Raw genomic sequence first — 17,459 nt, 5'->3', positions numbered from 1 at the left:
GAGAGCTGGAAGTGACCAGCAATGAGGCATGGTATGCTGCAATAGCTGCCACATAAATCCTGGATGGGACAAAAAGGAAATAATTTACACCATGTTACAAGTTATAGGGTCATGATTTTTGGACTGCGTTTTGTTTCATACATTTTTGCAATATTACTTGAAACTGTCTTTACTAACTGATAAAAGACTATTTATTAGGTGCACTGAAAGTAATAATATTAATATACATCATTTGTGCACGAGGTAAGGCCTTAAAAACATCAGCCAATCGTTTACGCGATCATCTACTAACTTTCCACACTCTACAGGCGCCGCATGCAATGTTTTTGTCAGGAGACAGGAGTAACAACTTCAGATTATGAGTTACCTGCGGTGAGTCCGACATAATGAATCCAAAAAACACGACACGGCGAATGCCGGTGGTAAACACTCGTGTTCCAATACGAGTGTTTACGAGTTTTGGGAGGCGTTCCTTTGAAATGTATTGTGAAGGAGTGGGGTTGTTCTTACGCATGCGCTCATTTCAAAAACTCAGTAACAGTGTTTGGATTCTCAGTCGACGAAAAAATCCTCTCTATCACCTTTAAGGGCATGGAGGCACCATGTATATGGGGCTCTTGCCTCTGAAATGGTGTTCAGTCCGCGGTAGGTGCGAAGACCCCATCGAGGGGCCACACATGAAGGCTTCATAGCTCTGGCTGATGGTGCCAGATTGAGCCTACCGCTTGGGAGAGGAGATCCCTCTGCAGGGTAATAGGCCAGGATGCTGCTGTCAACAGCTGAGCCATGCCGGAAACCATGACCGGTTCTGCCATAGCAGGGCCACCAAAGGGACTGATCATTTGTCTTTCCTGATCCGGCTTATTACCAGTGGCAGCAGGGCCACCAGAAGAAAGGCACAAAGGTGTGCTTTCGGCCACTCTTGGGCAAGGGCATCCTCCTCCAACGAGTGGAACATTGGACAATCAGTGTTCTCCTTCCAGGCAAAAATCTAAGGCATCTGTCATGACCACTTTCTTCCTGGAAACCAGCCCTAAATTTACTCCCAATTGGTACAATAGGGGGGACCCTTCAGGGTGCCAGTGCCTTGACACAGTGGTGGGTCACCCTGAGGTTCAAGCGTGCCGATCGCCAAGCATGGGGCAGGATGTGGGCTTTCAGCCAGGACTAAAGTGGTTGCATATGCTGCAGGCCTAGCAGAATGACTGAGGAGGCTGTTGTCATCAGGCCCAGCAATCTCTGAAACACCTTGAGGGGACAAAGTCCCCTTGGCTTTGAATGATTTCACGAGTAGCTGAATTTTCAGCAAGCGTTCCAACAGCCAGGCTCACATCTAAGTAGAGTCTAATACTGCACACAAGAAGGATATTCACTGGCTGGGTGAAAGTAAGCTCTTTGTCAGGTTGATTCTAAGTGTCTGAAGAGCAGAGACCTGTGCACATAGCTTGTCACTCGACTGGGCCATAACAAGCCAATCATCAAGGTTGTTCAGGATCCGCATCCCCTTCTGTCTCAGGGGGAAAGGGACGGGGATTTCCCAAGGGGTCTGAGAGCAAACTAGAGCGAGTAGCCTCATTTGATCATGTTCAGGACCCAATCTGACACTCCTGGTACGGCCTCCCATACATGCCGATGGGCGGCCGAGGTTGGGATCCTGTGAGTGGCAGCTCACCACACTGAGGTGGGGAGCTGACCCTTACACTGTTGAGAGTGACAGTGTGAAGAGTAGAAATGCCCTTTTGTTGAAGGTGTTGTTTTTTTGATTTGCTGCTACAGTGGTGAACTGATTTTTTGCACACACACTCAGTGGGACAAAACCAGTCCTGGCAACAAACACCACTCAGAACTAAATAGGGGGGTGGAGCTGTCCGAAGTTGGAAGGGGCTGCCTCCCCTTCACTCATGACATGGCAAGAGGACTGTTCATGCTGCGTTCACACCAGACGCGACTTGCGCAAATAAATCGCGCTATTCGCGCGTAGTTGGACGCTTGAACATTTTGAGTTTACTCGCTTCATTCGCGCATGAAAATCCCTTCACAACAGACGCGAATTCGCGTCATGAGAGGGGCTCTCCCGCTCCTTTATGTGTCCCAGACTTTCCCACTGCTTTCTGCACACTTCCTCTGAATAAACAGAACTTGTCAGTGGGGAAATAATTGTAAATTACAGCGAATGAGCTTAATTGGTTGTCTTTAGTTGGCTTGTAGTCTTAATATATATATATATATATATATATATATATATATATATATATATATATATATATATATATATATATATAATATTAAGACTACAAGCCAACTAAAGACGACCAATTGAGCTTATATATATATAGCTCAAATTGAGTAAAGACCGTTTTTTACAACTTATCAGATTGTCCGACCTCCTCACTCACTTTCTTTCAAACACGATCCTTTTTATTTCTGTTTCTATAAATGTATGAAGATGTATAGCGACGATGATTTTGTCCTCCATTGTTGTTTCGAATTTCTGCCTCAGCTCGCTACGTCACGTCACTACTAGAGCAAGCTCCTGATTGGTTAACGCGGCGCGGAAATTCGCCAAAGTTCAGATTTTTCAACTTGCGCGATTCGCGCGAATCGCTCAATTCGCGCCGCTGGATGTCAATTCGCGTCTTTGCATTGACTTAACATGTAAATCACTCGCGCTTACTGCTTCATTCGCGTCCGGTGTGAACGCACCATTAGGCTGCTGCTCAAGGTTCAACACTATCCGGGGGCGAGGGCCCCTGATGCTTGGGAAGGGCTAGTGCTTAATGGGAGCCCGGGTTACACCTGGGTCATTTGGATTTGTTCGGTTCATTTAAAAATATATAATAAACATGGCAGTCGTGATCAGATTCATACAAAAACAGTCTATCTGAGATTGCCCGAGGGAGGTGGTCTCAGTCTGATTGAAAACAAACTCTAAAGTTTATCATTAAAATGTAATAGCTCTGCCTTTGAAATGACTTTTCTTCTGACATCACCAAGCCCTCTTATTTTTCAGCCCCTCCCCTCCAACCATCTACCAAATGGTGATACCATCCAATCAATCCCACCCTTAAAGGAATAGTTAACCCAAAAATGACATTTCTGTCATTGTTCTCCAAAATATCTTCTTTTATGTTTCACAGAATAAAGTAAGTACAATTTTGGAATGACATGAGGGTGAGTAAATGATGACAGAATTTTTATTTTTGGTTGTACTGTCCCTTTAATTTTTCTTCAGGTTGTGAATACCATTTTGACTTTAAGATGCTTCTGGTTATTTATTGTCCCACAGGTGAGGGATATTAACACATCCAACATCATTTAAGATGACAGGACAAAGGAGTATAGATTTGTCCTGGTATTTATTTGTGCTAGCTCTGATCTGACATCCATGTATTTTTCATGTTCTCTCTATATGGCTAGCGTTGCCCGTGACCTGCATTTCATGGCTGACTTCCCCCAAAAGAACCCAGCTCTGCTATCTGCCTCTATGTCCCTCTGGCACTGTGTTAATCCAGATTTATCAACAGTCTCACTCATCCGCCAGACAGACACCTCAAACTTCAGCCATCCTGACCAAAAAAAAAAAAAAAACAGGACTAATAAGATTTCATGTGATGGCATAAAAATGTATTTATTATTTAAATGCAATCACATCATTTTGCAACACAGCTTAAATTGGGTTCAACCTGCACAATTTATATATTAATTATACAAATGCTGTTTTGATGTGTTGACACAGATCTTTGTGTTGTATTTCAGACAGGGTCAGGGAAGACGTATACAATGGGAACAGGCTTTGACATGGCCATACTGGACGAGGAGCTGGGCATCATCCCACGGGCGGTCAGTCACCTCTTTAAAGGCATCGAGCAAAGACGCCAGGCTGCTGCAGATCAGGGCCGACCCGTCCCAGAGTTCAAGATCAGTGCACAGTTTCTGGAGGTACAGTGCTTGTGGATGATGCTTCGCTAGTTCATTTTAACAATCCGTTTGTGTTACAGATACTCCTCTCTAACTGCCGTTGGTCAGAAAAAAATTCTGCCCAAACTCATGGTATTAAACAGAAATAATAATAAAAAAAACTAAAAATAAAAAAAGCACATAACAAATTTAATAAAATTAAAATAAAAACTAAAAATATAAAAATAAAAGTTAATTAATATGAATTAATACCATAGGGCTTGGATGATACACCTATCTCCTGATTCGATACTGTCATGATACTTGGGTGCTGATGATATCTGATGATATCATGATATATATTGCCAATTTTAAGAATTGCAATTCTTCAAGTATTGCGATTCGATATTGCAATTTTTTTGTATTTTTCTGGGTTTTTTTGGGGGGGTTTTTAACACTAGACCATGGGGAAATGTTTAACCATACACTTATTCAGACTGTACATGATGTATAAAATGATATTTACAAAAACAATTCATCACATCTTTCTGAGTTTTTATCTCAGAAGCATCATTAATTACAGTACTACATTCTCTTGAATAAATGATACAATGACACACATTTTTTAAGTCATTTGTCACCACCTAGTGGCGAAACAATATAAATGATACATTTTTCAAAAGGTTAAACTATTTTGATTGCTATTATAGACATCATTTTTTTAATATTTGAATTATAAACTTTTATCCCAGTACTCAGTATTGGCGGGCTCCTGCATCAGCATCACACGCATGTGTCGTGCTGGTCACGTGTACAGCGTCGGCCAATACTGAGTCGGAGTTCTGACGTAAAACTCGGAAGCTTGCACTTTTTGTTTTTGTTTTTCCGCACAAAAAGTACTCTTGTTGCTTCATAACATTAAGGTTGAACCACTGTAGTCACGTTGACTATTTTGACCATGTCTTCACTACTTTTCTGGACCTTGAATGTGGTACTTGCATTACTTTCTATGGGGGATAAAAATTATAGGCTATAAGGACCGTTTGAAATAACTGAAATTATTTGGTGAAGTGATATGGAACTGTAATGCGGTCAAGACCTGCCTAGAACTACTTAAGCCATGCGTTTCCCTGAAAATAATTGCACACCTTAGAACGTTCGTCAAATAATCAGATTCAAGCATTCAACAGACCCGTAGTATAATAGTATATACAGAAAATTATACTAAAATATCAGACTGTTCATTATTGTATGGTCTGTCTTTTCTCTCCATGTGTATCTTCAGCTATATAATGAGGAGGTCTTGGATCTTTTCGACACCACACGTGACATGGAGATGAGAAAGCAGAAATCTCACATTAAAATCCACGAGGACTCCAGCGGCAGCATCTACACTGTAGGCGTGACAACACGCACCGTCTCCTCAGAGGCAGAAGTGAGTGTCATTGATTTTTTTTTATTTTTTTTTTTTTATGAGATATTGTTTCCATATATTATACATAAAATGACTATACTGACTAAAGTATACCGCTGTATTCACTTGTGTTGTAGATGATGCAGTGTCTGAAGCTGGGCGCTCTCTCCCGCACCACTGCAAGCACTCAGATGAATGTACAGAGTTCTCGATCTCACGCCATCTTCACCATTCACATCTGCCAAGTGCGTGTTTGTGCACCTGCAGAAAATGTAAGTATCACCTTGAGTTATTGGGGTCTGGAGGATTGGGATGTTGAAAAAGTTTTTGAAAATTGAAAATTAAAATTATCCTAAGGGCCATTTTTTCAATCAATTTTTTTGTAAAGTTTTCATAAAATGTGTATATTGTGATTTCTATATTTTTATTGACTAAATTAATATCATGCAATGTATTACTTCTATCACCCACCCTTAGAGAGTATATGGATTATAGTACAGGCTATTTATTTCCTTGTTTACTAAATGGTTAGCTAGTGAGTTTGTGGCAGAAATTAGACCTCCACAGGAAGTTTAGTGCACTCACTAATCTGGTAAGTTTGTGCACACTTGGAATCTTTTTTTTTCTCTCTTTCCTCGAATAAAGACAAGGCATCTGACAAAAGAACCGGTAAACAAAGCCAGTAAACTAGTAAAGAAAGAGAATGAGCATGCATTTGTGCTCAGATACTGGGTTCTCAGAAAAGTCATGCTTCTGACATTTGGCCAAACAGAAAAAAAATGTAGATAATTAAAAACTAATTAAAAATATATTGGCTGATTGGCCAAATCTGCCAATATATTGGTCTTGGTGATGTATCAGTTGAATGCTACTCTACTTGAATGGGGGAAGAACAAAATCACGTTTCAGTAACATGTCAAATCAACAATAAAAATGTCAAATTTATCTTAAATTGTGCTTCTTCATGCAAAAAGAAAAATTATTATTCAGTTGAGTTAATGTGTAATCGTATTCTAGAGCAAAAAAAATCAGGCTCTTATAACTACATGACAGGGCTTACATTCCCACAGCTGCCATATTATTAGGAAAATGCCATTTTTGAATACCTTCCATCTACAGTCTATGTTGATGTGTTAATTCAGTTTTTCATTTTTTTTTTTTTCATCCAGCCCCCAGAGCAGGACAATGAGACAGACAATCGACTGGCCAACAGCTCGTCTGAGATGGAAGAGTTTGAAACGCTCACAGCCAAGTTTCACTTCGTGGATCTGGCTGGATCAGAGAGACTGAAGAGGACTGGGGCCACAGGGGACCGAGCCAAAGAGGGCATCTCCATTAATTGTGGATTGGTCAGAACGAGTAATATTATTAAATAATAACACATAATGAAAACAAATCTTCCACAGATCTTTTCAGGCTCGAAATATTTAATATAAGGAGAACTGTAACAGAACCTGTAATATTTTTCTCTGCTCTTTCCTCGCTGTGAATGTAGCTTGCGTTGGGGAACGTCATCAGTGCTTTAGGAGACAGAAGCAAACGATCGACGCATGTGCCTTACCGAGACTCCAAACTCACTCGCCTTCTGCAGGATTCACTTGGGTGGAAACAGGTCTGCGTGAAATTTTCTGAAAAAATTTAAATTCTGTCAGAATTTAGATTTTCCTCACCTTCATTTTGTTTCAAACCAGAATGCTTATTTTTTTATTTTTTTTTATTTAAACAATAACAGTAATTTTGAAGAAGCTCTTTTTTATACAGTGATCATTTGTGACCATGGGCCCTATGATACACCCGGCGCAATGCGACACCAAGTGTTTTTTGCTTGTTTCAGCCCGACGCAGTTATCATCACGTTGTTTAAATAGCAAATGCACTCGCGCCTGTTACGTGTTGCTGGTGCAGAGACGAGGCAGATACGGATTTCCACAATATTAGCAGTACTTTAATAAACTCAGGCTAGGGAACACCAAACATACACTTAACATAAACAGAGAACGGACGAGGAGTGAAGGGAGTGAGTGCAATATATGGGGAGTGCTGACAATAGAGTCCAGGTGCAGGTGATGAGTGCTGATGAGGAGCTGACGAGGGAAGTGAGTGCAGGTGTGGAAACAGGAGGATACTGGGAAATGGAGTCCAGGAAGACAAGGGATCTGTAACAGCGCCCATCTGTTCGCCCATGGGCGTGCTGGTCTGAAAACGATGTGTGTTCAGGCACATTGTTGGCGCATTGCTATTTTGAGGCAACTGAAAATGACTGCGCCATTGACAAACAAAAACCTGGTCTAAAGTCAATGGTGCAATTTTTTTGTTATTTAAAGGCTGCGTTAGTAATATGTGCCTATAGGTGGGTGCACAACATGCATACACTTTGCTTGTTACACACACAGGGACGCGAAGCAGCACACAAACATGCCAAATATTAAAAATAAAAGGATTACAGTGTAAAAGATTATTATTGTGTACATAAAGATAAAAATGCCTACATGTCATATAATGGATAGTCATTCCATGTACCAGAGTTACTATTTGAATTATTATTTGCAGTAATGACAAATGAAATTGGCTAATCATTTGACCAGTTGTGGCAGTACACGTGTTTTAAACTGGACTCGTCAGGTTGAAGGGGGTCTATATTCTGCAATGTAAATTGCAATCCGCCGTGGCGCGGGCGCACCTGGCTTTTAAAGGGAATGGGAGATGACACTCTGATTGGTTTATTGCACGTTATGCCCAAAACACACCCATGACTCCATTAAGAGGTCAGGTACAACCCTTTTGAACCATGCCGACCATTTTTTCCATTATTAAATTAGCAAAATTGGATTTGGACACACCCAAAGTGCCCCTGCGCCATGAGCTTCAGACCATACGCTTAGATCGTTAAAATAGGGCCCCATGTCTGTCAAGCCCTAAAAAGCATAAACACAAAAGTAGTCTGTATGCACTATTACGCATTGTGGTATATTCCAGATCTAATGAAGTCATACTACAGCTTTGTGTGATAATCAGACTGAAATTGAAAGGATAAATCACTGATAATCTTGCCTGCGAATGTCACTTTTAAAATCAAACATGTAGCCTTTCAACAGAACATAATGTCAGATTGGCATCAATGTCATCATTGATGTAGAACCTGAAAACTGGCACCATATTTGATTTCAGTGAATATTTCAATACATCACTGAATAGCAACATCAATGTAGTCAATTTTAGTCAAAGCCATCATATGATTTCTGAAGACTTGAAATAATAGTCATAGTCATATTTTAAATCTTCACTTTCTTTATCTAAAAAATAGTCATATTCAGTTAAAATTCTTCAAACACTGATATGAAACCCTTTGGTTTGCTCTAATTAACAGTATTTCTCATGAACAGCACAAAAATTTGTAATAACAGTATATATAATAACAAGATAATAACGGTATTATAACAGGATCATGGCAATTTTCTTCAACATCAAAGACTTTACAACAATGTAGAGTATTTTAAAATTACTTCAGAACTTGATTATGTGCTTTATTTGGTACTGTAGCGTTAGGCAGTATGAGTCAATAAATAAAGCTGGACATTTTCTCTGGTCTCTCAGTCGAACAGTGATGATCGCCTGCATCAGCCCATCAGATCAGGACTTCATGGAAACACTGAACACACTGAAGTATGCCAATAGAGCACGCAACATCAAGAACAAGGTGATGGTGAACCAAGACAAGGCGAGTCAGCAGATCAGCGCACTCAGGACGGAGATCGCCCGACTGCAGATGGAGCTCATGGAGTACAGAACGGTGAGATTTACGCTATTGACTAAAAGAGTTTTTCTGATAGGAAGGAGATGTTAGGCTTGAGAACGTTCTAAGTGAGTTTGACTTCAATTCTGGCATGTTGTCTTCAGAGTATTCGCAAGATAAAGGTAGTTAAAGGGATAGTTCACCCAAAAATGAAAATTTGATGTTTATCTGCTTACCCCCAGATAAACAGAGGTAAGCAGATAAACATCAAATTTTCATTTTTGGGTGAACTATCCCTTTAATGGGTAATGGTTCAAGATCTGACCTACTAACACAGAGTTTGCAGGTAGGAGTGACCCTAATAGTGTAGAATTATTGAGATTGGACTGTCAGAGGTATATCACACTCAAAAAATGGTTTCCAAATTAACAAGCAATCTGATTGGCTAACTTCTGCGTAGTTCCTGGAACTCCTGGTAATTCCTAATTCCTAATTTTTGTGAATTTTTTTTCAGGGTTCTTTGATGGATAGAAATTCCAAAGAACAGCATTTAATTGAAAAAGAAATATAAAAAATATTAAGAAGCAAATGTATTGTTTGTGTGCATGTTTGGTAAATGAAGTAAAACTGTGTCTGTTTCTCAGGGGAAGCGTATGGTTGGAGAGGATGGGCTGGAAAGCATCAATGACATGTTCCATGAGAACTCCATGTTGCAGATAGAGAACAATAATCTGCGTATGCGTGTGAAGGCCATGCAGGAAGCCATCGATGCTCAGGGCGCTCGCCTCACGCAGCTTCTCAGTGAACAGGCCAATCAGGTGCTCTCCAGAGCAGGTACATTGATATATTGGTGCTGCTCATGGGAAATACTGTCGGTTGACATCAGTCAATGGACTTTGGAAGATGTATGATAGATGTTGACAGAATATTGACTATTTATTTCAGGTGAAGGCAGTGAGGAGATTGGAAATATGATTCAGAATTACATCAAGGAGATTGAGGATCTGAGGTAAAACAACCTTTTGAAGAAATAAATTCAATGCACACAGAATGAAGTACTTTAAGTCTTTGGTTCTTTTAATTGTGATGATTTTGGCTCACATTTAACAAAAACCCACCAATAAATTAGAATACTTCATAAGATCATTTAAAAAAGTATATTTTAAACAGAAATGTCAGGCTTCTGAAAAGTATGTTCATTTCTATGCATTCAATACTTGGTTGGGCATCCTTTTGCATGAATTACTGCATCAATGCAGCGTGGCATGGAGGCGATCAGCCTGTGGCACTGCTCAGGTGTAATGGAAGCCCAGGTTGCTTTTATAGCGGCCTTCAGGTCATCTGCATTGTTCTGGTGTCTCTCATCTTCCTCTTGACAATACCCCATTAGATTCTCTATGGGGTTCAGGTCAGGCGAGTTTGCTGGCCAATCAAGCACAGTAACACCATGGTCATTGAACCAGCTTTTGGTACCTTTGGCAGTGTGGGCAGGTGCCAAATCCTGCTGGAAAATGAAACCAGCATCTCCATAAAGCTTGTCAGCAGAAGGAAGCATGAAGTGCTCTAAAATTTCCTGGTAGATGGCTGCGTTGACTGTGGACTTCAGAAAACACAGTGGACCAACACCAGCAGATGACATGGCAGCCCAAATCATCACTGACTGTGGAAACTTCACACTGGACTTCAAGCAACATGGTTTCTGTGCCTCTCCACTCTTCCTCCAGACTCTGGGACCTTGATTTCCAAATGAAATGCAAAATTTACTTTCATCTGAAAAGTGGACTTTGGACCACTGAGCAACAGTCCAGTTCTTTTTCTCCTTAGCCCAGGTAAGACGCTTCTGATGTTGTCTTTGTTTCAGAAGTGGCTTGGTACGTGGAATGTGACAGTTGTAGCCCATTTCCTGAAGATGTCTGTGTTGCGGTGGCTCTTGATGCACTGACTCCAGCTTCAGTCCACTCCTTTTGAAGCTCTCCTAAGTTCTTAAATCGGCTTCGCCTGACAATCCTCCCAAGCCTGCGGTCATTCCTTTCACTTGTAGGAAAAGGTGTACCACACTTTTTCCTTCCAATCAACTTTCCATGAATATGCTTTGGCACAGCACTCTGCAAACAGCCAGCTCTTTCAGCAATGACCCTCTGTGGCTTACCCTCATTGTAGAGGGTCTTGATGATCGACTGTCAAGTCAGCAGACTTCCCTATGACTGCTGTTGGGATTACTGTGTCAGGTACTGATTACTGGGGTAGTGTCAGCGAGTCAACACAGTCACCACCGTCTCCACCCACCACCGTCATCAGATCCCAATCACCAGACTACTAATCACACACACCTGTCAGCAATCTCCAGCCAGCACTATAAAACAGCACTTCTTCCGTTCACTCACTGTCTGGTCTCAACCTTACCATGTTGTGCAACCTGACTCACTTACCTGCTTGCTATTTACATGTTCCCTGGATTACCCTCAGCTCCTGACCTCAATCATCTCCTCATTCCTCAGTTCCATCTGGACCACTGGAAAACAGAAAGACTTCATTGACCACAGATAAGATTTTAGCAAAGACTTTCCCTCGCCAAGCTTACTTACCAGGATATCCTTCTCCACTGTGTTGTTATCCTCTTGTCTCAATAAACCTGCCACATAACTAACTCTTACCTCTGTGTTCCGTGTATATCTGCTGACAGAAAATCAGACCATACTATTCTCACACTGGAGATGGAGCGCCCGGCTCCCGCCGCTGAGAATCCTTTCGAAGGGCTCGTCAGCTGCCTTCGTGCGGCTCTATCTCCGGATCCACACCATCAATCTGCCTCCGCCAGTCCCATGGCCATGCGTTCCAACTATTCGGGTAAGGCGGTTGAATGTAGCAGTTTTCTACTTCAAATATCCCTGTTCACAGAAATGCATTCTCATAGATTCTCCAATGAATGATCCAAAGTGGCGTTTCTCATATCCCTGCTCTCTGGAAAGGCCTTACTCTGGGCTCGAACCATCTGGGATTCGCAATTGATTCCTTGTGGATTCTTTTGATGACTTTTCCTCTCATTTCCATGAAGTTTTTCGTCTCGCTACAGGAGCGCTCTCTGTTTCTGACCAGCTCATCCGCCTTTGGCAAGGCAGTTCTTCGGCCAGCGATTACACACTGCAGTTTCGGACTCTAGCGGCCTCCTGCAGGCTGGAACGAAACGGCACTCCTAACTGCATATCGACAAGGTTTGAACCCACAACTCCGAGCCCAGATGGCCATCTATGATAATACAGTCGGATTGGAGAGCTTTATGCAGAAAGCAGTGGAAAATCTCCCAACATCTTACCGCCTGTCTGCCTGAATTAACTGCTCATTCTCCGCTCTCACCCACTGCCTGTCTACCAGTTCCAGAACCCATGCAGATGGACACCAGTCGTCTCACCCAGCAGGAACGTGCACGACATATGGACTAATGGACTGTGTTTGTATTGTGGAACATCTGGGCACCTGATTCGAACGTGTCCAACACGTCCTCCACGTCCTGCAGGTGAGTACCATCCAATGTGATCCTTCAATTTCTAATTTAACACTACTAGAAGTACAATTGCTCACCCCACGCTATGTTGTTGCAGTACGTGCCCTCCTTGACTCGGGCTCCTCCGGCAACTTCATCTCGCCAAACCTGTTGAAAAGACTGTAATTACCACTTCAACGTCATGAGGAATTAAGGGTGGAAACCATCCAGGGAAAATGTCCCTGAACCCCTGGTTAGTGAATAGGGTTGTAACGATATACCGGTATGACGATATATCACGTACGTACACGTACGTAAAAAATAAATAAATAAGACGCAGAATTTCACTTCCGCATAGACAACAACTTTCTACTTCACTACTCTAAACTTGCTCCACACATACAGCAGACGATGTCAGAGACAGAAGTTGCTATCTCTAATGCCCCGTTGAAAAATAAGTTACAATTTGCATTATGGGAATACTTTAGATATAGAAAAACAAACGCGGGGCTGTCCTCGAGTTGAGTGTAGATATCCAAAAACAATGTGGCCGCAAAGTAGGCGTACCTGCAAAAGGAGGAAACACATCATACATGTTAACCTATATTCGAGAACACCATCCGTGTAGATGCAGGTATGTTCCGTTTATAACTTAGGTCATATGATATGCGTGATGGAGAGGGAATCCCGGAATGAAAATGGAATGTACAGTATAACGCAGCGATGTCAGGTAAAAACGCGCGATTTGTTGGACTGATGAATAAAACGAAAGCAGAGCTGTACAATAAATAAAATCGTGACATGGTCTAGGCGGGGTCTGTGAATATTAAAGCGCAAAAAGACGGCTGTATAAATATATCTGTTTGTTTTGCATGTCATTCTGTGTGAATGAGCTGCGCCGTTTCCTGTACTACATACTCAAGTATGTGCGACGCTCTTATTGTTTTTTCAGTGTTTGCCGTTGCTCGTTATCAGAGGACATGAACACAAACATATCCAAGGTTGCTCTGAGAAAGCGCTTAATGAGCATTTCATCATTTTATTTGAGAAAAACCATTGTCAACTCATTGAAACTCAGGGCTCTTCACTACATCCCGTCAAAATAACTCGAAGAAATTGACTGAAATTTATTATGATTGTTAAATAGAATACTTCTCAAAATAATAATAAAAAAGTTAATTTCATTTTCATCGTTTTGATAATATTTGTATTAAAAAATAAAAGCCAGAAGAATTAGTCAAGGCAGAATTTCTGAATTTTAATTATTAATAAAAGTTGTTCATCTTCTAATCCATAATCATTTATTAAATGTGTTTGATTGTTTTTGATTATTGAAATCTGAATAGAGAAAACAAACATTTTAATTAATTTATTGGTCATTTTAATTGATGATTAAAATCAATTACGTGCTGCCTGGTGCAACTCCTCCTAAGGGACGGGCATATCCCCTGTCCATCCTGGAGTGCAAGGCGATGGAGGATTACATCCAAGAGTCTCTCCGACAACAGTTCATCCGACCCTCTACCTCTCCTGCGGCCTCGAGCTTCTTTTTTGTGAGCAAAAAGGACAGAGGCTTTTGGCCCTGCATTGATTACCGGACCCTCAACAGCCAAACAGTCAAGCTCCCCTATCCTCTTCCCCTGGTCCCAGCCGCCCTCAAAGAACTCCGTGGGGCCCGCATATTCTCGAAGCTGGATCTGCGGAGCACTTACAACCTCGTTCATATCCAGGGAGGGAGATGAGTGGAAGATGGCATTCATTACCCCTTCCTGGCCACTATGAATACCAGGTTATGCCGTATGGCCTGTCCAACTCATCATCCATTTCCAGAGGTTTATGAACGAGGTGTTCTGGGAGTTCCTCCATTGATTCCTTATCGTCTATATTGACGATATTCTGATATACTCCCGGAACTTGGCCGAACATTGCCACCACATGACGCAGGTCCTTCAACAACTCAGGAAACACCATCTCTACCTGAAGATTGAGAAATGTGAATTCCATCGCCCCACGGTCCAGTTCCACTGGTACATCCTGAGTGCTGATGGTATCCAAATGGACCAGGGGAAGATCCAGGCTATTCAGACTTGGCCTCTACCTCAAACTGTCAAATAACTTGAATGCTTCCTAGGTTTTGCTAATTTCTACCGTTGATTCATCAAGAACTTCAGCATCCTGTCATCTCCACTTACTTCCATGCTCCGTCACATGCCCAAGTCTCTGTCCTAGACATCAGAAGCTCGAGCCGCCTTCCAAACACTCAAAGATGCCTTTTGCATTGCTCCCATCCTCACTCATCCCAACCCGGAACTCCCTTTCATTGTTGAAGAGGACGCCTCCACCACTGGTGTGGGAGCAGTGCTTTCTCAGCATCACGGAGAGCCTCCTCATCTCCACCCTTGCACTTACTTCTCCAGGAAGCTTTCCCCAGCGGAGTGGAATTATGACATCGGCAACAGAGAACTGCTGGCCATCGAGTTGGCATTGGAGGAATGGAGGCATTGGCTGGAGGGAGCTCAACGCCCGTTCACAGTCATCACCGACCATAAAAACCTGGAATATCTCCATTCAGCCAAGAGGCTCAATCCTCGTCAAGCCCGCTGGGCACTCTTCTTCACCCGCTTCCAGTTTACCATCACCTACCGACCCGGAGAGAAGAATGTTAAGGCACACTCACTCTCACGTATCCATGCTCCAGAAGAACCATCCACACCTGAACCTATCCTCCCTCCAGCCATTCTCGTCAGCCCCATCCAATGGGACCTGGAGGATCAAATGCGCACCGCCACTGTATCCGAACCCGCTCCTCTGGGAGGCCCAGAAGGTAAAATCTATGTGCCCACCTCCTTAAAGAAGACCCTTCTGGGTTCACTGCATGCTTCCACGGGCTCTGGACACCCAAGCAGACAGTGAACTCTCTCGCTCCTTCAAGCTTGTTACTGGTGGCCCAGTATGGCCCGAGATGTCTCCCTGTACGTCCAGGGATGCTCAGTCTGTGCCATCTCAAAAACTGCCTGGAGTACACCTCCCGAGTATGGACTACCTTCTTCAAACTCCTCAATGTCTCCGTCAACCTCTCATCTGGATATCATCCACAGACTAACGGCCAGACTGAGCAGAAGATTCAGGAGATATCAGGAGATATCTCCGGGCCTACTGCCATGACAACCAACACAGCTGGAACCGCTTCTTCCCATGGGCCGAGTATGCACAAAATTCCCTCAAACAGACCACTACAGGCCTTACCCCTTTCCAGTGCATACGCGGATACCAACCCCCTCTATTTCCCTGGACGGAGGAACCCTCTGATGTTCCAGCTATAGACCACTGGTTTCGAGTGAGCAAAAGAGTGTGGGACTCAGCCCATGTCCATCTCCAGCATGCTGTGCGGAGACATAAACATTTTGCAGATGCCAGGTCGATCCTCTACCCCCGTCTATCATCTGGGAGATAAAGTCTGGCTCTCTACACGGGATCTACGTCTCCGCCATCTAAGTCCCCGCTATATAGGTCCCTTCACCATCGAGAGGCAGATTAACAAAGTCACTTACCGTCTCCAGCTCCCCCCAAGGTACCACATCCACCCATCCTTCCATGTGTCACTCCTTAAACCTGTGTCTCCCTCTTCCACAGCACCTGATGAGCCGCCAGTACCTCCTCCTCCCGAAGTCATTGAAGAACCCCTTATCTACAGAGTGCATAAGATCCTTAATTCTCTGCAACAGGGTGGCCATCTAGAATACCTCATTGACTGGGAAGGATACGGTCCAGAGGAAAGATCCTAGATCAACCGAGATGATGATCCTGCTCTCCTGGCCGAATTTCACCAAGACCACCCTGACCGACCAGCACACAGAGGCCGTGGTCGACCCCGTCGCTATAGAAGGGCATCAGGAGCCGCTGCCTGGAGGAGGGGGTACTGTCAGCGAGTCAACACAGTCACCACCGTCTCCACCCACCACCGTCATCAGATCCCAATCACCAGACTACTAATCATACACACCTGTCAGCAATCTCCAGCCAGCACTATAAAACAGCACTTCTCCCGTTCACTCACTGTCTGGTCTCAACCTTACCATGTTGCGCAACCCGACTCACTTACCTGCTTGCTACTTACCTGTTCCCTGGATTACCCTCAGCTCCCAACCTTGATCATCTCCTCGTTCCTCAGTTCCGTCTGGACCCCTGGAAAACAGAAAGACTTCATTAACCACAGATAAGACTTTAACAAAAACGTTACCTCGCCAAGCTTACTTACCAGAATATCCTTCTCCACTGTGTTGTTCTCCTCCTTGTTCTCAATAAACCTGCCACATAACTAACTCTTACCTCTGTGTTCCATGTATATCTGCTGACATACTGACCTAAACCCAGTATTTATACCCTGAGAATGGTAATATAATAGAAATTGAAATTAAATATTCTAATAATTTGAAATACTGATTTTTTTTATTTTGATGAGCAGCAAGCTGTAATCATCAAAATGAAAACAAAAAAGTCTGGAAATATTTTACCTTATGTCTAATAAATCTAGAATATATTTAAGTTTTATTTTTTGAATTAAATTACAGAAAAAAAAATATTTATGATATTCTAATTTATTGAGATGCACCTGTATATGCATGTTTTGCAATAAACTTCAAGTATATTGTCTTTTTATATTTGTTTAACATTTTTTTAAATTAACAGTTATATTTCGCCATCATTTTTTATTTGCTGTTGCAATGCTTCATGAGATTGTAGTTCTTTCCCTTGCTAAAGACATTAAAGGGTAGTTCACCCAAAATTGAAAATTATCTCATAATTTACTCACCCTCAAGCCATCCTAGGTGCATATGACTTTCTTCTTTCAGCCAAACACAATTGGAGTTATATTAAAAAATATTCTGGCTCTTCTTAATAATGTGAGTGAATGGTGGCAGAGATTTTAAAGCC

The 17,459-nt window shown here is 42.4% G+C and overlaps 1 protein-coding gene across 1 annotated transcript in view; it reads left to right on the top strand.

Moving 5' to 3' along the window:
* kif21a (kinesin family member 21A) overlaps positions 1–17,459 on the top strand; it is an 80,928-nt gene that overhangs the window by 21,548 nt on the left and 41,921 nt on the right. The window contains 8 exon segments of the mRNA XM_048158334.1: positions 3,757–3,939; positions 5,183–5,332; positions 5,449–5,583; positions 6,481–6,660; positions 6,807–6,919; positions 8,902–9,100; positions 9,688–9,877; positions 9,989–10,052. Coding sequence (XP_048014291.1) covers positions 3,757–3,939; positions 5,183–5,332; positions 5,449–5,583; positions 6,481–6,660; positions 6,807–6,919; positions 8,902–9,100; positions 9,688–9,877; positions 9,989–10,052 — 1,214 coding nt within the window.

This window comes from Megalobrama amblycephala, linkage group LG15, assembly GCF_018812025.1.
Source record: "Megalobrama amblycephala isolate DHTTF-2021 linkage group LG15, ASM1881202v1, whole genome shotgun sequence".
Lineage (NCBI taxonomy): Eukaryota > Metazoa > Chordata > Actinopteri > Cypriniformes > Xenocyprididae > Megalobrama > Megalobrama amblycephala.
Note: the sequence above shows the minus strand (reverse complement) of the source record. Positions and strands in the feature narration are given on the sequence as shown.